This window comes from Macaca thibetana, chromosome 6 (assembly GCF_024542745.1).
Source record: "Macaca thibetana thibetana isolate TM-01 chromosome 6, ASM2454274v1, whole genome shotgun sequence".
NCBI lineage: Eukaryota > Metazoa > Chordata > Mammalia > Primates > Cercopithecidae > Macaca > Macaca thibetana.
The window spans coordinates 79,190,030-79,213,490 of record NC_065583.1 but is presented as its reverse complement, the minus strand read 5'-3'; the positions used below and the strand labels follow the sequence as shown (position 1 = coordinate 79,213,490).

At 33.3% G+C, this 23,461-nt stretch overlaps 1 protein-coding gene across 1 annotated transcript in view; it reads right to left on the bottom strand.

Annotated features, from left to right (window-relative positions):
• Positions 1–3,994: 3,994 nt before the first annotated feature.
• SLCO6A1 (solute carrier organic anion transporter family member 6A1) overlaps positions 3,995–23,461 on the bottom strand; it is a 141,029-nt gene continuing 121,562 nt past the window's right edge. Inside the window, exons 11-14 of the mRNA XM_050793123.1 lie at positions 21,846–21,910; positions 19,524–19,661; positions 5,365–5,520; positions 3,995–4,172 (exon numbers count right to left, since the gene is read on the bottom strand). Of these exons, the coding sequence (XP_050649080.1) occupies positions 5,387–5,520; positions 19,524–19,661; positions 21,846–21,910 (337 nt within the window). The 3' untranslated portion in view covers positions 3,995–4,172; positions 5,365–5,386. The remainder of the gene's footprint in view (positions 4,173–5,364; positions 5,521–19,523; positions 19,662–21,845; positions 21,911–23,461) is intronic.

Genomic DNA, 23,461 nt, shown 5'->3' with positions numbered 1-23,461 from the left:
TTTTGTTGTTGTTCTTAATTCCCTGAGAATATTCATTTTGTTTGAAACTTATATAAAAGTTAATACATTTTTTAAAATTTAAAATTTTAATTTTATAAAGTAAAAAAGGTACATTGAGCTAAGATTAATTTACTATTGAAGAAAAATATCTTTTATAAATTCAGGGTAGCCTAAATATACCGTGCTTACAAAGTCTACAGTAATGTAATGTCCTAGGCCTTTACATTCACTCAGCAGTCACTCACTGATTTATCCAGAGCAATTTCCAGTTCTGTAAACTGTATTCATGGTAAGTATTCTATACAAGTGTATGATTTTTTAAATTTTATATGCCATACTCTTACTATTCCTTTTCTATATTTAGATACGTCTACATACATCAACACCTGCCATTGTGTTATAATACAATTGCCTCCAGTATTCAGTACAGTAATAAGCTGAACAAGTTTGCAGTCTAGGAATAATAGACTATACCATATAGCCTAGGTTGGTATGCCTAAGCTATGCCATCTAGGTTTGCATAAGTACACTCTATGATGCCTGCACAACACTTCTTAAAATATATCCCCGGTTTGAGTTGACATATGAGTATATAAGGAGGTATACCAAAACTTTACCTTTTTATAAATCCAGTATTCTACTCTGGATGAATAACAGAACAGTACCTATTAGAAAAATGTATGCTGTGCTAACACATAATTGGAAACATCAGCTGAATTTTGATATGAAAAAATAGTCATGTGTCACTTAACAATGGGGATATGTTCATTGTGAGAAATGTATTGTTAGCGATTTTGTTGGTGTGCAAATATCATAGAGTACTTACACAAACTAGAGTATATTGTCATTGTATATGCTATCCAATCACTTGTAGCTCCTTACTGACCATATAAGCTGTGGATTTTGTGTGCTTAGAGGCCATCTTGAACAAAACAACACAAGATTCAATAAAGCACAAGAGAAAATAGTGCAATTAGGAAGCTGCTGCTCCTGCATCATGATGTGACGGGGCATATTGTTTTAAAGCAAACTTTTTTATGAATAGAAGGAGTACACTATGAAATAACAATAAAAATTATAGTATGGTATTGTAAATACATAAACCAGTAACATAGTCATTTATCATTATTATTATCAAATATTATGTACTGTATGTATAATAATTGTATGTGCTATACTTTTATACGACTGGCAGCACAGTGGATTTATTAACAGCAGCATCACCACAAACACATGAGTAATGTGTTGTATTATGACATTCTATCATTGGCCTATTATAGTCTTATGGATTGTATAAGGATAAACCACCTTTGTATATGCAATCTGTCATTAACTGAAACATCATTATGCAGCCAATGACTGTTAATACAAAATACTAGAGACTTCTTTTCAAATAATTATTGTAAAATTCAACTCTTTGTGTTATGTCTTGCATTTAGATAGAAACAAGTTTATGTTTTCTATTATTTTCTTATGTAGGATTTTCAACTTGGAAGATAGGTGACCGAATTAGAGGTTGGGGTTGATTAAAATATCATGTCCTTTGCCCAATTTTTAGTAGAATTATTTGTTTCTTGCTTATAAATTTGTTTAAGTTCATTATATATTCTGGATATTAGACTCTTGTCAGATGCATAGCTTGCAAGTATTAAAATTTCAATACCGTCATTAGAGAAATGCAAATAAAAACCACAATGAGATACTATCTCATACCAGTAAGAATGGCAATTATAAAAAGGCCAAAAATAATAGATGCTGATAAAGTTGTGAAGAAAAAGGAATGCTTATACACTGCTGATAGGAATGTAAATTAGTTCTGCCATTGTGGAAAGCAATGTGGCAATTTCCCAAAGAACTTCACACAGAATTACCATTTTACCAGTGATGTCATTATTGGGTATATATCCAAAGGAATGCAATTCATCCTGCCATAACAACACATGGACAGAAATGTGCATTGCAGCCCTATTCACAATAACAAAGGTATGAAATCAACCTAAATGCCCATCAACAGTAGACTGGAGGAAGAAAATATGGTACATATACACCATAAAATGCTACACAGCCATAAAAAGAATGAGATCATCTCCTTTGGAGCAACATGGATGGAGCTGGAGGCCATTATCTTAAGCTAACTAACAAACCCAAGAACAGAAAACCAAACACATGTTCTCACAACTGGAAGCTAAATTGTGAGAACACATGGCCACAAAGAGAGGAGCAACAGACATCAGGGCGTACTTGAAGTTGGAGCGGGAGAGCAGGGTGAGGATGGAAAAACTACCTATTCATTACTATGCTTATTACCTGGGTGACAAAATAATCTGTACAGCAAACTCTCATGACATGCAGTTTACCTATATAACAAACCTGCACATGTACCCTGAACTTAAAATAAAAGGTATATATATGTGTGTGTGTGTGTGTGTGTGTGTGTGTGTGTGTATAATCAACAGGGAAGGACTACAATTAATGTTTATAGCTAGTAGAAACCTCCTGTATCAAGAGTCAACAACAGATTAATAAATTCATCACCAGCACTTTCAATACCAGATATTCACAAAGTAGTCTCATATTAGTTTGAAAACCCATGTTGTGCTATATGTGATACCCAAATAAAATATATTATACAATGTTAAAAATATGAAGTGTGCTTTTAAAAAATATTAAATTGGCCACACCCTTACTTCTCTGTGTCTGCCAAATTGAAATAACAAAATAAATATAAAAATGGGAGTAAACTCTTTATAGTGCTGAAAACTGACTAGTATGCCAAATTGACACTTTCCCAGCTACATATTGCATTTCTAGACTACAGTTAACATCAGATTAACTGCTAGATGTTACAAGCAGTAAAATTTCAATCTAATATAAAAAAAGAATCCAGAAAAGAAAAAGAGTAAGAACCTGGGGTTTTCATAACAATCATTTTAAGAACTCAGAACAAGTGCAACTTGAGGAGCACAAATAAATTATCATCAATTTTAAAATACGAGCATTTCCACTATAATATCTTGCATGCATTCCTTTACAGTGTCCCTTTAGGCAAAATTAAGCACCTGGACTGAGTAGGCTTATGGAGAAAATATTGTAAGGTTAAACCACTCAAAAATATTCAACTTTGTAACCAGAGCTCTAACAAAAACAATTAGAATCTTAACACATCTTAGCACAGTTAAACCTCCACTACCTTTTCTATCCACTACCATACTCAGTCCTCTGTAGGATTAAATGCTGGGGCTCACCTTCCTCCTTTAAAACGTAGATCCTTGAGGATATGAACTCCAAAAAGAGGCCAGTTTCATCAAAGTTAGAATTCCAATATCTAGAAGTATCTTTCTAGCTTCTCCATTTGCACTTGCAGTATCCTAATGTACATTAATACTCTCCAAAGTATAATGATCCCTGATGGCATTACCTCATTCAAAACTGACTCCAAAGGAAGGCACTTCTGTGGGATTTTTAGCATTTTTTAAGATTTAATTTATTGCTAAGTTCTTCTCTAGAATAGTGAAAACCTTCCCCTGATTATTTAAAGAGGTATTAAATTGGAATTAACCAATAGAACTTCTGAGTTATATTTACATTACTTCCCTGTTTATCAATCCTCCATGAATTAGTTTGTGATACAGAAACACATATCCTGTTACAGCAAAAATCTACATTTAAATTTAAAGTTTTAACAGTACTTCCTAACCTAGAATTTTTATTATACCTTCACTGATCTATTTTCTGAAAAAAAAAGAAAGCAAGAGAAGCATAAACAGGTAATATGTATCTATACACACCTCCCCTCCCTACAAACATACCTTACAAGCATGTTCAAAGTGGCTTTGAATGTTATTTTACTTTATTTCCTAGTTGTATAATTTTTAACATGATATTTCTAGACAGCAGAATATTAAGAAGAGATGTAAATAATCTAAAATTATTAAACTTTAATTCTCCCAGTAACCCCTAAAAATTCTACATACATTAAAAACTTTATCAGAAATGTTTCATAATAGGGCACTTTATTATAAAAATGCAGATCACCATAAATACATTTTTGCTACTTATGTCAACATCATTTGTGATTTTCCTCTTCTGAAAGTTGGGCACAGAAACAAATGTTGGAGAATCTTTAAAAGAGAAACTCATTTTCACACTCTGATCCTCAAACGATCTGCATCCTGCTGGTTCAAACAGAGAAGTGTCAAGCAATCAAGCAGGGTTTTACATGAAGACTAGTTTATAGACTTTTAAAATGCATGTTGAAATAAAATGTATAGCAGGAAATAAAAAAGTAGAGTAGGATATGAATATTCCCTGCTTCACATTTTCTTCTGCTAGCCACGACCCTGAATTGCCCACCCATCTACATAGGGACACTGACTAATGTTAATAACAGGAGAAATTTTGTCAGCTATTATCACTTCTCCCAAGAGAACAAAGAAACATTGTAGAGAACTTTGTTTCACAACAATCTGATTTGTATACAATATTTGGAAAATATAATTTCAATTGATATAAAAATTATTTTAAAAATCTCTATACAAATGCATTTTAGCTTAAAAAATCTATAAATAGCTGACACATTTTCTACATTTAAATATTTCTTCACATTAAATAATTATGATTAATTATAAAACAAAGTGTAAAAGTAAGCACAAAAGTGGGTTTCAACTCAGATTATCAGTTAGTCTTTATCAACAAAATTCAAGTGAAGGTAAAAAAGCAAATGTAAAAAGGTAAAAACAAATTAAGTAGAAGTATATTGAATTTTATGTTTACTAAGATTAAAGAAGCATGAAAATATTTATTGTAAACTAGTCAATTAACCAAAGAAATTTTCTGAGGAAACTGCTATATGTCAAATCATAGATAAATAAAATGTTAATTTTCAAAAGGTTTAAAATAGTCCTTTTTGGAAAATAAATACAACTTTAATTTCAACTATAATCATATGAACTTAAGTGGCAAATATACTTTTATTTAGAAAAATGGAGAAATAAATATCTACAGCCCAAATCAAAAGTACTAAGAATAAAAAGGGAACCTAATTAATTCTAAATAGCAAAAGTCAACAACTAATGGGATATCACTTCAGTCAAAATTAACCTAGGTGTATTTTCCTATTTTCACTCAATCTCTTTCAATCAAAGTATTATCTTTTATTGAAAGTATTAAATTTGTATTGTATATTTTTAAAAATTTTAAACACAAAGGCTATATTATTATATTTGCACTCAAAATATAATAAAATATATAGAATTATATGAAGTACATTTGTTTGTTAAACATGTAATTACATTACTATTATTTTAAATTTTATTAATATTAATAAAATATTACATTGATAGATTGACAATGTGTAATTCTTACACGATGATGATCCAGTTACAAGTCAGTTTCTTTCTTTCTTAACTTTTGGATTCTTCACAGTTATATTTGGGATGTCAGTGCTCTCATTTACCTGACGTTTGTACATAAAAAATGCAGTAGTAGTGAAGATGATAGTGCATAGTTTGCAGAGAAAAGCTAAATTAAAAAAATGCAATGATCAGATATGTCCATGTATTTAGAACAAAAATGTAAGCAAAAATGCTATTTACCAAAGAAAGGTTAAATATATTTCACCTATAAAGGTATAAATCCCCAAACTGTAGAATGTAATTAATGCCATAAAATTATATTGTTACTTAAAGGAGATTTTTAAATGTTTATAACATATTTTAGATTTCTTAGACATATTTCTTAAACCCCCTTCCCAAATGCAAGGTGCGCTATTACCACATAGAACGTGTTAATTCTGAAACATAAAATGTAAATTCTGACTTTCAAAACTTAACTATCAATAGGAACTAAAGCTAAGTCATTTCATGCAGCTTTGCTCTTTTTGAAATATTCATCATTTCTGAAATACAACAAATATTACAGAAAAGTTAATTATGTAGGTTTTTAAATCATTTTCATGTTTCAAGTTGCAGAAGGTTTATACATTACAACATTCCAAGCATTATATAAACATACTTGAATATTGGATGCAATATTTACTTTTTTCAATTTTTTTTTAATTAATTCTTTTTTTTTTCTTTTGAAACAGGGTCTTACTCTGTCACCCAGACTGGAGTGCAGTGGTGCGATCTTGGCTTACAGCAGCCTTGACCTCCCCGGCTCAAGCAATCCTCCCACTTCAGCATGTGCCACCACACCTTTCTAATTTTTATAGGTTTTGTAGAGACGGGGTTTTGCCATGTTGCCCAGGGTGCTCTCTCAAACTCCTGAGCTCAGGCAATCTGCCTGTCTTCGAGTCCCAAAGTGCTGGGATTACAGACATGAGCCACCACCACGCTTGGCCTTTTTATCTTTTTCCTGAAACAAGACCTCCTTCTATTGTTCAGGCAGGGGTGCCACTATCATAGCTTACTGCAGCCTGAACTGCTGGGCTCAGGGGATTCTCTGGCCTCAGCCTCCTGAGTAGCTGAGACTACAGGGGGTGATACCACACCTGGCTAATTTTTTATTTTGTAGAAATGGGATCTTGCTAGGTTGCCCAGGCTGATCTTGAACTCCTGGCCTCAAGTGATCATCTCGCTTTGGCCTCCTTAAGTGTAAAATATTTTACAGCCACAATATCAATTATCTGACATAATGGTTTCAAGATAAAAAGGAAACATTAATGATTCTATGCCATTTTTAATGAAACAATAACATTTTACACATTTTAAGGGGAAAAATACCATTTTTTAATGATAGTTATATCTGACATAGTTGTAACATTAAGCAATTGTAACATAGTAAATAACACAGTAAATAATTATTGTAAATTATTCTCTTGAGTGTATAGCTTGTGAAGAAAAACTGGGCAATTTTGAACAACAACCACAACCCAGTAATGCTTCCAAGAAAAAGGGAATTGTTGCAGCAGGCAAATTATCTGAAAATGATAGGAAAAGCTAGATTAAAATCTTCCTTTTAAAGACTTGATAGAGCTGATGAAGAAATGAAAAAGAAATAGATTAATATCCAAGGCAGGGCAGAACTTAACTGGAGGTGATCCGACTTTTGCAACAGTTTTTTTCTCTGTGGTTATTTTCTATATTGGATGGGGGCAAGGGGCTAAGATACAAACCTTTACTCTGGCAAAAAAATGCTGCTGAAGAACAAAGATTCATTTGGTCTAACAGGGCTGATGCGACAAAGTTGAAGACAGCAAAGGTTTCAAACAAATAGCAAGATATATGCTGGATATCAAAAGCCAAGAAGGTCAGAACACTCAGTTATGTAGCCTAGTTGTGAAGCACAGGTGGGTCTACACAATTTTGCCATTGTTCACATCTAAAGCACTACTATAAGACAAAGTTCTAATCACTTACCCCTCGAAATTTTGAAGCCAGTGGGGAACCAAATCAAACTAAAGCTGTAAACTAGTCACCAGTTGAGTCAGAAATTTAATAACTTACCCTCCACTTAGGTAGAATAACAGAAAGAAATTGTCCCTCTCTGAAGGTAAATATTTATTTCAGTCTGTATCATTCTATTACACAAAAGGCCTGGAATGCAATCATATGTTGCAAAACATATGAAAAAGCAAGGAAATACTATTTCCCATTAAAAGTGGAAGCAGTCAATAAAAACATACTCAGAGAGGTTCTAGCACTTGGAATCAACAGGTGGAAACTTTAAAATAATAATAATTATGGTGAAACATATTTCTGTTTATTTATCTACTGGAAAAGGTTGATAGGGTGCATGAAGAAATGAGAAATGTTCAGTATAGAACTAGAAACTACACAATGAAGTTTGTAAAATAACTAGAAATAAAAAAGGAAAGATAACAGAGCATCCAAGATACATGAAGTAATATCAAGTGATCGGACATATATTAAATGGAGCCCCAGAAGGAGAGAGTAGGAAAAATGAGATAAAATAAATATTTTGAATAGTGATGTCCAAATACTTTCCAAAAACGTAGAAGACATCAACCCATGGATCCAAGGAGCTCAGCATACACAAAAGAGGGAAAAAAAAAAGCAGCGATACACAGAAAACCATACTTAGGCTCATTGTAGTCAATTTAACAAGAGTCAAACATAATCAAAGAGAAAATCTTGAATAAAATCCAAATAAAAAGACATATTACAAGTTGGAAAGCAATATCACAAATGATAACTAACTTCTCACCAGAAACAATGGAGACCAGAAAGTGATGTAATATCTTTAAAGTTCCGAGAGTTACAGGATTCCATATTAAGCAAAAATATCTTTCAAAAAGTAAACATAGCCAAAATACAGTCTCAATAAACAAAAAGGTAAAATAATTCATCTCCTGTATAAAAGAAATGCTAAAAAAGATGTTCTTCAGGTACCTATACTAGATAGAATATTGCAGATCTGCAGAAATGGCACATATTTAGATGAACCTGAAAGAATACATGTACACATACACATACACACACACACCATATTAATATTAAAGACGAGGTAGATTTTAAGAAAAATATCACTAATGGAGGGGGAGAAATGGGCATTAAGTAATAATAAAAATAACAATTCATCAAACAGACATAAAAATCCTATGTGTGTGTGCCAAACAATAGGGCTTCAAAAAAACTAAAGAAAAAAATGGGAAAATTAAAAATAGAAATGGATGTATTAACCAAATTGCAAATTTTAGCATCCCTCAAGTCAGTAATAGAACACAAATACAAAGATACAATCTGAACATGATCTGAATAATACAAAGTGAGCTAATTGATATTATCAAAAACAATACCAAATAACTGCCAAATATGCATTTCTAGGTGTATATGAATAATTCATGAGACAGAGCATCTGATGGGTCATAAGAGACGTTTCAACGAATTTCAACTTCTGTGACCCACCAATTCCACTTTTGGGGATTTTTACCCAATGAAAACAAAAACATATGACTATGAAAACATTTGTATAAAAATGTGAGCTGGGCACAGTGGCTAGCACCTGTACTTCTAAAACACTGGGAAGCGAGGCAGGAGGATCGCTTGAGGCCAGGGGTTCAAGATCAGCCTGGGCAACACAGTGAGACTTCCTCTATATTAAAAGTAAATAAATTAGCCGGGCATGGTGGCATGGACCTGTAATTCTAGCTGCTCTGGAGACTGAGGTGGGAGGATTCCTTGAGCACATTAGTTCGAGGTTACAATGACCCATGACACTGCACTCCAGCCTGGGTGACAGAGCAAGACATTGTCTCAAAAAAATATATACACAGAAGCCTCATTTATAATAACCAAACACTGTAAACAATCCAAGTATTAATTAATAAGAGAAAGGATAAACTGTAGCATATTCACAAATTGAAATAGTGCTTAGTACTCAGCAATTTCTATAAAGCACAAGCTAATGCTGTAGAAAGAACATTAACGAATCTTCCAAGAGCATAAAATTAAGCAAGATAGACACGAAAAAGGGTCCAGTCTTCTACTTATGTAAATTTCTAGACCAAATAAAACTAAAACATTTTTTAAAAATCTGAAAGGAGTCTATCTGAAAAGGAGGGAAAATGACTAGAAAAGGTCATGGAAAAAATTTCCATATTTTGTTTTGGGTGTTGTTTCCACAAGGGTATTCAATTATCAAAAGCCATCAAGTTGAACTTCTAAAATCTATGTTAATTGCATTAATTATACCTCAGATTTTTTAAATAAAAAGAGTATTGTTTGATATATATACCTATAGACATAGATATAGATATAGATAGATAGATAGATATAGATATAGAAACAATCTCACTCTGTCACCCAGGCTGGAGTGCAGGGGCATAATGTCAGCTCACTGCAACCTCCACCTCCCAGGCTCAAGTGAGTCTCTTACCTCAGCTTTCTGAGTAGCTGGGACTATAGGCATGAGCCACCACTTCCAGCTAATTTCTGCATATTTTTTTACAGACAGGGTTTTGCCATATTGCCCAGGCTGGTCTTAAACTCGTGAGCTCAAGTTATCTGCCCACCTTGGGCTTCCCAAAGTGCTGGGATTACAGGCATGAGCCACCTTAATATATTTTTTACAAACCAAACAGTGTGACCATCACCTGAATCATGAATGAAATATCATTAGCACCCTAGCAACCATACTCATGATTCCTCAAGGTCACTAACTGATAAAAGTTAGTTTCGTTTGCCCTTGAATATATTTATATAGCAAGCCAAAATTATGTAAGTGGAATTATACAGTGCCTACATACTCATTTGTGTCTGGTTTCTTTCATTCAGCATAATGTTTGTGTGATTCATCCATATTTTATGTAGTTGAGCGCTTTTCATTTTCATCGTTGTATAGAATGCCATTGTTGAATTTACCACAATATATTATCCATTCTATTGTTGTTTTTGTTCGTTTGTTTGTTTGTAGTTTTTTGGAGATGGAGTTTTGTGCTTGTCACCCAGGCCAGAGTGCAGTGGCATGACCTTGGCTCACTGCAACCTCTGCCTCCAGGTTCAAGTGATCCTCCTGTCTCAGCCTCCTGAGTAGCTGGGGTTACAGGTGCCCACCACCACGCCTAGCTAATTTTTGTGTTTTTAGTAGAGATAGGGTTTCACCATGTTAGCCAGGATGGTCTCGAATGCATGACCTCAAGGAATCTGCCCACTTTGGCCTCCCAAAGTGCTGAGATTACAGGCATGAGCAACCGCGCCTGGCCCATTCTATTGTTTTGGGGTATTTGGTATCTTCTTTTGTGAAGAATTTTTTCAAGCTTTTTATCCACTTTTTTGTAAGGTTATCCTTTATTTATTGATTTTGGGGAGTACTTTATTTATTCTGGTCAATCTTTTTCACTTTGGTTCCCTGTATTCCACATTGTTATCTTTTATCTTATTTTTTTTTTGGTAATAATTTATTAATTTTACTACAGTCTGATTTATTTTCTAGGTACTACTTCATGTGTCCTGTTTATGTTCTTCCTACTCCAAGGGCATGAAAATATTCTCCAATTTTTCTCAAAAGGCTTTATTGTTTTATCTTTCATATTTAGATATGCAGTGTGTCCAGAACTGATGTTTGTATAAGATGTGAGATAAGGATCAAAACACATTTTATTAGATATGCATAAATAAAATGGCCAATAACATTTTTTGTTTGTTTAACCATTGCAGTGTCCCCTTCATCCTAAATTAGTTGAGTGTGCATATGTGGGTTTGTTTCTGAATTTTCTATTCTGTTCCATCAATGCTTGCACCATTACCACATTGTATTAATTATCATAGCTCTATAATAGGTTTTTATATCTGTTAGCACATATTCCTCAATTTTGTTTCAACTTCAATATTCTAATAACAATTCTTACCCTTTAACTTCCCACATGAATTTTAGTTATTTTGTCAATTTCAAAAATATCTCTTGGGATTAATTCATGATCACATACTGTAGATTATTTTAGGACAAATGGCATTTATTAATGTTCTTATCTGTTAACTTTTTTCCATTTATTTAGGTTTTATTTAATTTTTCTCAAATTGATTTTGTAGTTGTCAGTGTAGACGTTTTGTACAACTTAAATAAATTTTTTATTGGTATTTGATTTTTTGGTGTTATTGTATTTATTGTATTGTATTCTAATTTGGTTGCATCTGGTATTTGGAAGCAAAATTGATTTGGTACATTGATTATATATTTAGCAACTTTGCTGAATTCATTTATTAATTCTAATACATTGTGTTCCCTGATATGGGTGCTAATTACAGGTGTGTTCAATTTATTAAAAAATGTGTTGAGCCATACATTTATATATGCTCTTTCTTATATATGTATATATTATATTTCAATAAAAATTCTATCAAAGAGACAAAACATGTGAAGGGGTAAAAATGGTAAACTAAGAAACAAAATGTTTGCAAAAGGCTTATCTACTCTACCGCAAATGAACTAGAGCTGATGGAATCCTTCATTTGAGGTAAAGGCATTGGATGAGTCATCCTAATTAAAACTTTCGATTTAAAAAAGAAAGATCAGATAGACTTCCTTGCCAACAAAAAGAACTCATAAACTAATGCAACAAATTTTATTAATATTTTGAGAATCTGATTAATGTCACAGCCTTTTCCCCAGGAGGAAAACATTGAACATACAAATATGTGTCCCAAATTTTCCATTTCAAATATACTGGAGTTAATTCTTAGTGCTTAAGATTTCACAGATCACTGTTGAATAACCCATGCTCTAGAGTAGTGCTAGGCATAGAACCTTCAGCAATAAAGGCAGTCTTCTACATCTGCACTATTCAACAGAGTAGCCACTAGACAAATGTGATCATTAAAGATGTAAAATTTGCCTACTGTGACTAAGGAACTAAATTTTTAATTGAATTGAATTTCAATTAATGTAAATGTAAATTTAAATAGCCACATATGGCAAATGTCTTCCATATTGGATAGTACAACTCCAGCTCCTCTAACATATTAAGAGCTATCTTCAGCAGTTTACTATGGTTGAAATCACCTGAGTACTTTATTTAGAGTAAGCATGCCAACCACCAACCCATGGAATTCTTTTTTCCCTAAGCTTTATAATGGTTTAATTGACAAATAAATAAATAGGGTACATATTTATAGTATAAAACATTAGTTTTTGATAACTATACACTGTAAAATGATTAAATCAATGTAGTTAATATATTTATCATATTATTTGCTTACTTTTTTGTGGTGAGAACATTTAAGTTCTATTCTCTTGGCAATTTTCAAGTATACAATACATTAACCCAAGTCACCACATTGAACAATAGATGTCAAGAATTTATTACTTCTGTCTAACTGAAATTTTATACCCTTTGACCAACATCTCTCATTTCCCGTTCCCATCACCAGCCGCTGTCAACAACTATTATTCTCTGCCTCTGTTTGATGTTTTTTAGATTCCATGTATAAGCGAGAGCATGCTATATTTGTTTCTCTATGCCTAGCTTGTTTTGCTTAACATGATGTCCTGTAGTTTCACCCATATTGTTGCAAAAGACAGAATTTTCTTTCTTTTTAAGGATGAATAGTATTCCATTGTATGTATGTATCTCATATTTCCATTATCTATTTATCTGTCAATGAGCATCTAGGTTATTTCCATACCTTGACTATTGTGAGTAATGCTTCAATAAACATGGGAGTGCAGATATCTCTTAAACATATTGATTTCATTACCTTTGGATATACACCCAGTAGTGAAATTGCTGGATCATGTGGTAGTTCTATTTCTAATTTTTTGAGAACCTGTTTTCAGTAATGGCTGTACTATTTTGCATTCCCATCAACAGTGTACAGGGTTCCCTTTTTTCCACATCCTCACCAATGTTTATCTTTTTGTTTTTTGTTTTTTGGGTTTTTTTTTTTTTTTTTTTGGTAATACACATTCTAACAGATGTAAAGTGATATCTCATTGTAATTTTCACTTTCATTTTCCTGATGATTAGTGATTTAAGCATTCAAAAACATATTTGTTGGCCATTTTTATGTCATCTTTAAGAAATATCCTTTCAGGTCCTTTGTTCATATTTTTAATCAGGTTATTTCTTTACTTACTAATGATGTTTGAGTTCCTTATATATCCTTATTAGATATATGGATTGCAAATATTTATCTTATTCCATAGGTTATCTCTTTACTATGTTGATTGTTTCCATTGCTGTGCAAAAAAGCAGCTTTTTTGTTTGTTTAATATAATCCTATTGTCTATTTTTGCTTTTGTTGCCTATGCTTTTGGGTTCATATAAAAAAATTGCCTTTTCACTATGTTTTCTTTTAGTAGTTTTATAGTTACATATATTATGCTTAAGGCTTTAATTCATTTTGAATTGATTTTTGTATATAGCATGAGTTCAATTTTATTCTTCTGCATGTGGCTATCCTGTTTTCCCTGTGCCGTTTATTGAAAAGACTGTCCCATTGTGTGTTCTTGGCACATGTATTAAAGATCAGTTGTCTATAAACGCGCAACTTATTTCTTTGTTCTCTATTCTGTTTCAATGGCCTATGTCTGTTTTATGCCAGGACCATGCTGTTTTGATTACTATAGCTTTGTAGTATATGTTGAAATTAGATAGGGTTATGCTTCCAGCTTTGTTGATTTTGCCAAAGATTGTATTGGCCATTGAAAGTCTTTTGTGATTTCATGCAAAGGTAAATAGAGCCGATAGACATCTGTGTCTTTTTCCTGATCATAAAGAGAAAGCTTTCAGCTTTTCACAACCACGATATTAGTTCTGAACAACTAATATATTTGCTTTATTGTGTTGATACATTCCTCTATATCTAATTTTTTAAGGATTTTTATTATGAAATGATGCTAAGTTTTGTCAAATACTTTTCCTTCAGCTATTGAAATTATCATATTATTTTTATCTGTTATTTTATTATGGCATATCACATTAACTGATTTGTGTATGTTGAGCCATTCTTGCATCTTAGGGATAAATCCCTCATGATCATAATATATGATCCTTTGAAATGTACTGTTGAATTCAGTTTGATAGTATTTTCTTGAGTATTTCAACATCTGTGTTCATCAGGGATATTGGCTCTTAATTTTATTTTATTTGGAATGTTTTCATCTAACTTTGGTATCAGGGTAATTCTGGTCTCATAAAATGAGTTTAGGAGTGCTCCTTTCTCTTCAGTTTTTTTTTTTTTTTTTTTAAGTTTGAGAAAGGTTAGTATTATTTCTTCTTTAAATGTTTAGCAGAATTCACCAGTGAAGTCGTCAACTCCTGGGCTTTTCTTGATTTTGATTGCTAATTCAACTCCTAGTTCATTATTGGTCTGGTCAGATTTTCTACTTATTCATGATTATGTCTTTGTGAAGTTTTATGTTTATAGGAATTCGTTCATATTATCTAGGCCATCCAATTTGATGTATAATTTTTCATAACAGTCTCATGATCCTTTTTATTTCTGTTGCATAACTTGCAATGTTCATTTATAATTTTATTTATTTGAGTCTTTTCTCTGTTTTTCTTAGTCTAGCTAAGGGCTTGCCAGTTTAATTTATTTTAGCAAAAATCCAACTCTTAATTTTGTTTTTTTTTTTTTCTATTATTTTTCTAATCTCTATTTCATTGACATTTGCTCTGATTTTTATTACTTCTTTTCTTCTGCTGACTTTGGTGTTAATTTGTTCTTTTATTTCCCTTGCTCCTTGAGGTGTAACATTACATTCAGTCAGTCAGTAATGTTTGATTAGAGATTTTAACATATTTACATTTAAAGTAATTATTGATAGTTAAGGACTCACAACTGCCATTTTTAAATTGCTCTCTGACTGTTTTCTGATTTGTTTTCCTACATTCCATTCTTTTTTCTTTGCTGTCTTCCTTTGTGGTTTGAATATTTTTGTTGTAGTGGTGGTATGCTTTTAAAAATCTTTTTAACTTTTTAATATTTTGATCAGGTACTCCTTATTTGTTACAATTTCTGGGTACCATAGGGCGTACATGAAATATTTTATAGGTATAACTATTTGTTTTATGCAGGTAACCACTTAACTTCCATTGCATATGGAAACTCTAGATTTTAACTTCTCTTCATCCCACATTTACTTAACATATTACTGTAGCTATAGTTTATTTTTTCATACTTTTGTTGTTTGAGTTGTATAATACAGTTAAAAATGACTTAATCAGCACCATTACAGTAATATTCTAAATTTGACTATGTATTTGACCATGTATTTACTTTTACAACTGAGTTTTATACTTTCATGTGGCTAGTTAGCAACCTTTCAATTCAACATTAAGACCTCCCTTTAGCATTTCTCTCTTTTTTTAAGCAAAAAAAGCAGAGATTTATTGAAAATGAAAGTACACTCCACAGTGTGGGAGCAGGCCCAAGCATCAGGGCTTAAGATCCTCCCTTTAGCATTTCTTGTAAATCAGGTATAGCTGTGGTGAATTCCCTCAGCTTTTACTGTTCTGGAAAAGTCTTTTTTCTTTATTTCTGATGGATGGACTTCTCAGGTGTAGTATTCCTGGCTGGCAGTTTCTTTCTTTCAGCACGTTAAATATATCATTCTACTGTCTCTTGGCCTGCAAAATTTCTGCTCCTAGTATTATAGACGTTCCCCTATATGTGATGAATGGCTTTTCTCTTACTGCTTTTAAAATTCTCTCTTGTCTTTGACTTTCGTGAATTTGATTATAATGTCTCAGTGAAGACTTCCTTACATCTTAACTACTTGGTGTTCCTTGTGCTTCATGGATCTGGATATTCATTTCTCTCTCCAGATTTGGGAAACTTTCTATCTTTATTTCTTTAAATAAGCTTTCCACCCCTTTATCTTTCTCTGTTCCTTCTGGGATTCTCATAATGCATAGATTGGTTTGCTTCACGGTGTTCCAAAATTCTAATAGGCTTTCTCCACTGTTTTATATTCTTCTTTATTTTTACTCCTCTGACTGGATAATTTTGAATGCCCTGCCTTCAAGCTCGTTGATTCTTCTGTTTGATATACTCTGCAGTTGAAGTTCTTTACAAAATTCTTCAGTTCAACTATTGTGTTATTTAGCTATTTCTTTTTTGTGACTTGTATCTCTATTGTATTCTCATTTTGTGTATTATTTTTCTTATTTTTCTGATTTTGTTTAGCTGTCTGTGTACTCGTGTAGCTTACTGAGCTTCAAGACAACTAATTTGAATCACGTGTCAGGCAGTTCATAAGTCTCCATTTTTCTCCTGTTTTTCTTTTCTTTCTTTCTTTTTCTTTTTTCCTTTTTTTTTTTTTTTTTTTTTTTTTTTTTTTTTTCCTTGAGATGGTATCTGACTATGTTGCCTAGGCTGGCCCTGAATTCCTGGGCTCAAAGGATCCTCCTTCCTCAGCCTGCCAAGCATCTCAAGTAGCTAGAATTACAAATACATACCATACCTGGTGAGTCTCTATTTCTTTAGAATCAGTTACTGGTGTTTTATTTCATTCCTTTGGTGGTATCATGTTTTCTTGATTATTTGTAATCCTTGTGCCCATGCATTCATTTGGATCTGCACTTTTGAAGAAGTAGACATCTATTCCAGTCCTTACATACTTGACTGGCCCAGTGCCTGGGTCAGCAGATGGGCTGGCCTGATTCATTGGTCTATAGGAGCTGGCCTAAAGCCTGGATCCACTGTGATAGGCCTGGATCCTGTGTTCACCTTGGCTAGCCTGGTGCCAAGGTCCACTGAGATGGACTTTTTGACTGAGCCCATGAGAGCAGGCCAGGACCCTGAGTTTGTGGTGGCCAACCTCAACATCTGCAGAGATGGTACTAAAGCATGGGTCTGCAGGGGCCCAGACAGCATCAGGGTCTAGTGGAGTGAGCCTGGACCCTACGTCCATTGGAACCTAGGGCTATGGGGACCACTCTGGAGCCTGGGATCACAGGGGACAGGTCTGGAACCTGTAACTGCAAGGGCTGGTCTGGAAGTTGGGTCTGTGAGTATCAGCCTGGTGCCTCAGGCTGCAAGTACCCAGCCCAGTGCCTAGGGCTGCAGATGCTGGCCTGAAACGAAGGCTTTTGGGTTCCAGTCTTGTGCAACACAGGACTGGGGACATAGTCTGTGGATGCCAGCCTGAAGTGCAGGGCTGTGGGACTCAGCCTGTAGTGGCAGCAGGCCTAGAGATTCCTCCACAGGTGTCTGCCTAGAGCCTGGTGTTAAGAAGGTCAGCCTAGAGCTGTATTTACTGAGACAGGCTTTGAGTCAAAGGCAAAATCAGGTTCTTGCTTAGAGTTCATTCCTTCACATGGAGGGTATCTCTCTGCACTGTTCTGCCAGACTTGGGAGAAGAGCGATGCAGGTCGTGTGAAATTATACTGCCTACCCTCTTCAATGTGTCTTTTCTTATTTCTCCGCTACATCCAGGTGCTGTATCCTCTCAACGTGATTTCTCTAGCTCTTCTGAAGGTATTTTCACACATGGATGGTCAAATAAATGTTTCTGCGAGGGAAGAAGTGCTGAAAACTGCTATTCCTCTGTCTTGCTGATGTCTTCCAACCCCTGGAATTCTAATTCAGGGCCTCAGAATGTATATTTTTAATACGAACACCAAGTGATTCCGAGTCATATAGCCGATGAAATACATTTAAAAATATACTGGCTTATATCAGATTGTCACACATGCATAATATTGCAGTTTTCTATCTTTGCCTCTTCTGTTTGACTATGATTATTTATTTTTTCATTATTCGTATCAACTTTCAACAGCTCCCTACTGGAATCTCTTCTAGCTCACCAACTTTGTCAAGTACATACTGTGTTTGAAAACAGGTAACCATGTTACAATTATATCTAAAATAAAAATTTAAAGTCTCAGCGAAGTTTTAAGACTTCCTGAAGAATATTTCCTATTTTTATTGAATTGCCACTAGCAAGTTAATTTTGACTTCTCAAGTGTCATTTTTACTTTTTGATTTTTTTTTTTTTTTTTTTTTTTACTCAGTTTTCAATGTAGGTCAAGCTTGCTGAATACTTGACTTTGGAATTAGAAGGCATTGCTCTATACTTTTATCAAACAGATATTTGTTGCTTTTAAATATTAGACTCTATCATTATGTGTTTTTTTTCTATTTATTGAATCTTCTCAGTGAAACCACAAAACATATACACTTTAAAGTATATATCACACAAAACATAATATACAATAAAATCATTTAATGTTTACTCCGATTAAGACTTCAGAAAATAGGCAGTACAATGTCCTCATTTAACAGATGAATAAATTATGATTCAGGAAGATTTGATAAGTTTTCCAAAGTAATAAAAACATGTCTAGACTTTCCCAACATTTTGGTTACATCTCATACCACCACGGCATCTCGAGTCCCTATATCTCTTATTTATTCAACAAATACTGAAAGGTTACTATGTTCTAGGCACTGTTATATCATTGAACAAAAGAGAAAAAATGAAGTATAGATTTAACTGAAATAAGAGTAGCTTGATGTTCTCTAATGGTGCAAAAATTTTCTTCAGATTTATCCAATCTTTTACTACGGAGGTAGAAAGGGTTACAAGGTCAAGAAATTTTTTTTGTATATGTACATGGGCAAAATTATTTCCCAAACTAAAATTCTGCTAATTGTCATTCTTTATTTGGAAACTATTATGTATTTGACTCACTGACTCAAATACATAAATTCTATGGTATTTCAGTTTCTAAAATATTTACTATATAACTAGGTAAACCTTTTTTTATGATTGGTTTTTTCTTTTGTTTTTGAGAGAGTCTCACTCTGTCATGCAGGCTGGCACAATGATGACTCACTGTAACTTCAACCCCTCCTGCTCACTGTAGCCTCAACCCCTCCCACCTCAGTCTTCTGAATAGCTGGGGCAAGTATGTGACACCATACTCGGCTATTTTTTTATTTTTTAAAATTTCATTTGTAGAGATGTGGTCTCTATTGTGCAGGCTAAGCCTCCTTTACTCATAAAAGTACTTATTTAATTCATGGTTTATAATTATAATTCTACATTAGTATTAACAACCATAAGTTTTAAAAATAATTTTATTTCTCTATATTTCTTTAATAAGTATCACTTACATATTCCTACCAATAGGTAAGCCATTCTTGTCTTGTTATATATCCAACAACGTCCTGTGTGTCCACATTCATTAACATCCCGGAAAATACAAGAATTTTCTCCTGACATTTTAAAGATTGACGGTCCAGGAATAGTCCCTATGAAAAATGCAATGATTGTAAATTCTTTGTGAAAACACTGTAGGTCAGGATCCAAATTATTTTCTCTTAAATATGTAATGTACACACACATAATATATATGAATGATGAATCATCATTGAAAACATATCACTTAAACTTATCTAATAATTTATTTATAGATAAGATTGTTAAGCACTGGAAACAATGTGAGTTTTCAAAAACAATCAATATCCCTATAGGTATGATACAATTAGTAGTTTTGCATCTGTTTAGAATGTTGTACATGTTGCTATTTAAATGACATCTCAATATTTTTAATGACTTTTATGTGAAAAACTTAGGAGAAAGTACTTAAAACAGAGATACCAAATACTGATTTTGTGAAGTTAGTATGTCTTCAAATATCTCTAATTGTGAAATTTTCAACGACTGAAAAATGACTTTGCAAATGTATATCTGTTATTTACCAAGACATTGAGAAAAATAACTGAAAATGCAAATACACTGACCTGTTTATAGTAGCCCCAGATTCAGATGACCTCAGATCCAGAGGACCAGCTGTGCTGCCTGAGGGAAACCTCTACATAGTCTCAGACAAAATCTTCACAGCAACAATGTTACTTTCAGCCAAAAGTGAGTGAACAGTCACACACACACACACACACACACACACACACACACACACACACGGAGTTGCCCCCAAACACACCAGACCTAGATTCTCAGAACTAAAAACTCTGATGGTGGATCATCTTTCTTAAGCAAATATCAGGACCTTCTTGCCTAAATGACTCTCGATTCTTGCTAATGTGCATTATCTAGATTCACTCTTCTTGGTGAGTGATAGTACTCTTTTTTCAATTGTTCAAGGTTAAAAAAAATTGACTACTATTCATTTTTTCCATTTTTTACCATCTTCTTTCAAGCCATCATATGTCTTTGTAACATTAACTCCAAACATGCTTTGGATATGTTGTTTTCTCTATTTGTACTACAAACCCTAGAATCTACTTTAATGTAACTGTTAGCCTTCAACAAAAGTCCCCCTTTTCTTTTCCTCCACATTTATCTCCTGTATTTTTTCTTCTATCAACAGAGTTACCTTTTACTTTTTATTTTTAAAAATTATTATTTTTTTTTTTTCAGAGACAGAGCCTTGTTATATTGCTGAGGCTGGTCTCCAGCTCCTGGCCTCAAGCCATCCTCCCTCCTCAGCCTCCCAAAGTGCTGGGATTACAAATGTGAGCACTATGCCTAGCCAAGGTTATCTTTTAAATGTAAATCAAATATATATATCATCTGCTTAAAATTACCTGGCAGAAAAACCCTAAAATATCTGTAGACAGTTTATGTCTATAATATTTAATATCATCTTATTCTCCCTCTCCCATTCAAAAACACATCAACTTCACTGGCTCCCTTTCCGATGCAGTAAACTTCCTGCGTGCGGACTGTTTCCTATGCTACCTCTTCCATTACAAATCTCTTATCTAGTTAATCATTGTCCAAAACAAAAACATTATCTAATTTTTCCCAGCTAAAAAAGCTAATATTAATCACTCATGTAGATCTAGCTATAGAATGATGTCTCTGATCCCTAATAGAGTCACACTTAGATTTTTCTACATTTTTTGATTGTATGCCATTCAGTCTTTAATCCATGAACTTAGTAAATCAGGGGCTCTAAAATGGTCATAATGTGCATGTGAAATCTAGTTTTTGCTATTTAAGAAAATCAAAGAAAATAGTACATTACCCTCCAACATTTATTTGTTCTTAGAAACAAATAAATCTTCGAAAACATTAGATTCAGTGTCTTTGGTGATGAAAACATTTAAAAATGTTAGTCTAGGTTAGTGACTTCTGAAGCACATAAGCAATGTAAAGTATTACAAATGTTTTGTATGAGCCTACCAAGCCACTCATATGAGATAATTACTATATTTCAAATCAAATTTGTTGTCTCTTCTGATCAAATATAATATGCATATTTTATTTGATAATTTGATAATTAGAATGAGCTTTGCATTAGGTATTCCCTCTTTACATTGTCTCCGAAATTTTGCAGAGCAGTTCCCCCTTTCACTCGCTTTGTGTCATTTACTATTATTTATTTGTAATACTAAATACACATGTAGACATATACACATATTAAAAAAAAAACCATTTTGATGTAATAAGAGGTTGCCAAAAATCCATACCAAATATTCTCAAAACCACATAGCATACACCCAAGGCCAGAGAACGCAGTTGGACAGGTACAATCCTGAAAGTAAATAGCAATGATATAATCAGTACATCATTGTTGTTAGACTAATAATGTATGCTAGATTCAAGACTAATCTTTTTTTTTTTTCTGGTGCATCAGTTGTACTAAGAATCTTTAGCCAATTGACAGGCCTGTTAAAGGGCTACAACTCCCCATTTCTCCATATTCTGCCCCCGGCCAGCCAATTCCAAAGGTCCTCGATCTTCCCAAAGAAGGTTTTTATGGCCCAAATCCTCTTCCCCAGCTCCCATTCCTTTGCTGGAAAGACTTAGTACTAGATTTTATACTCACTGGTTTTCATTCTGTCATGTACACCCTTTATTCTAGAGTTCTTTTGCCCCTGTGAGATTCACTCTCCACATTTTTCTACCTTGCTCTCTGCCCCGGGAGTCTGAGGTAAATGGACTATATCAGTGGGCTCTTTTGTCTTCTGGTTACTGATTGGGACACTTCTGAATGAGTGAGGAAGGTGAGGTCAAGATCTGTACTCAAAGACTCCTTCCCAGCCGTTACCCAGGCTGACGGTGTTCCATGGGTGAAGGAGTCCTCTCTACAGGACTCCTTTTTCCTTCCCAGCCCTTGTTTCTCTTCGGGCCTGAAGTGGAAGGATACCAGAGATAATGCACTATTACTTGGGATCCTTACACCTTACCTACATTTTAAGTAGTCACTTCATTCAACCTTACTCAAATTGTTCTAATTTGAGGGTACCTTTCGTGTTTGACCTGTGACTACTACATTCACTATTTAAAAGCTAAAATAAATGAAAAATAACTTTTCCAGATATAAAGAAGGAAGATCTCAGTATTTCCTACTGATCAAACCAAACGTTTGTTTAAAAAAGAAACAAATGTATAACTGTACATATTAGGAGTTTGGAAAATAAATAAAAATACAATTAAAAATAATCCTTGAACATTTAAAAAAGTTAAAAAAATAGGAACTATATTATTAATGGACATTTTAAATAAAAACACTGTTTATTTGCCTTCGAACTTGAACAATAAACTATATTACGACCAATATTTCATCCAACATGATTCTATTTATAAAAATATAGCATATATACAGTATTTTGTAATATTTTGCAAAAAGTGAGGTAATTCTACCCATATCAACCTGGTAAAAATATATATTTCTTCCTCATATATTTACTACTAGAAAAATAAAAGCAAACTAACCAATTCTCAAATGATAACCAAATTTTTAAATAAAAAATAATTTACACTTTCATTATGAGCAGATTCACTAAAGAGAGTTTTAAAAAAAGTCACGTTTTCGAATCACACTTTAGTGTAGTTTTTGATATAAAGTGGAAATGTTGCCTAACTATAATTCAGTGTTCTCCTTTATTTAGCATAAGTAATTTTCTTTTATGTCATATAATATTGGAGCTATCTGAAGCACATATATAGCTGACCATTATTCATAAGTATAATCATTAAGCAGTATTTATGTATCTTCAGTTTGATTGCAAGCGCCTTTTTAACTAACATACAAAACAAGATGAAAAGATTAATAATTTCCAGGATTTTCCAAAATTAGTTC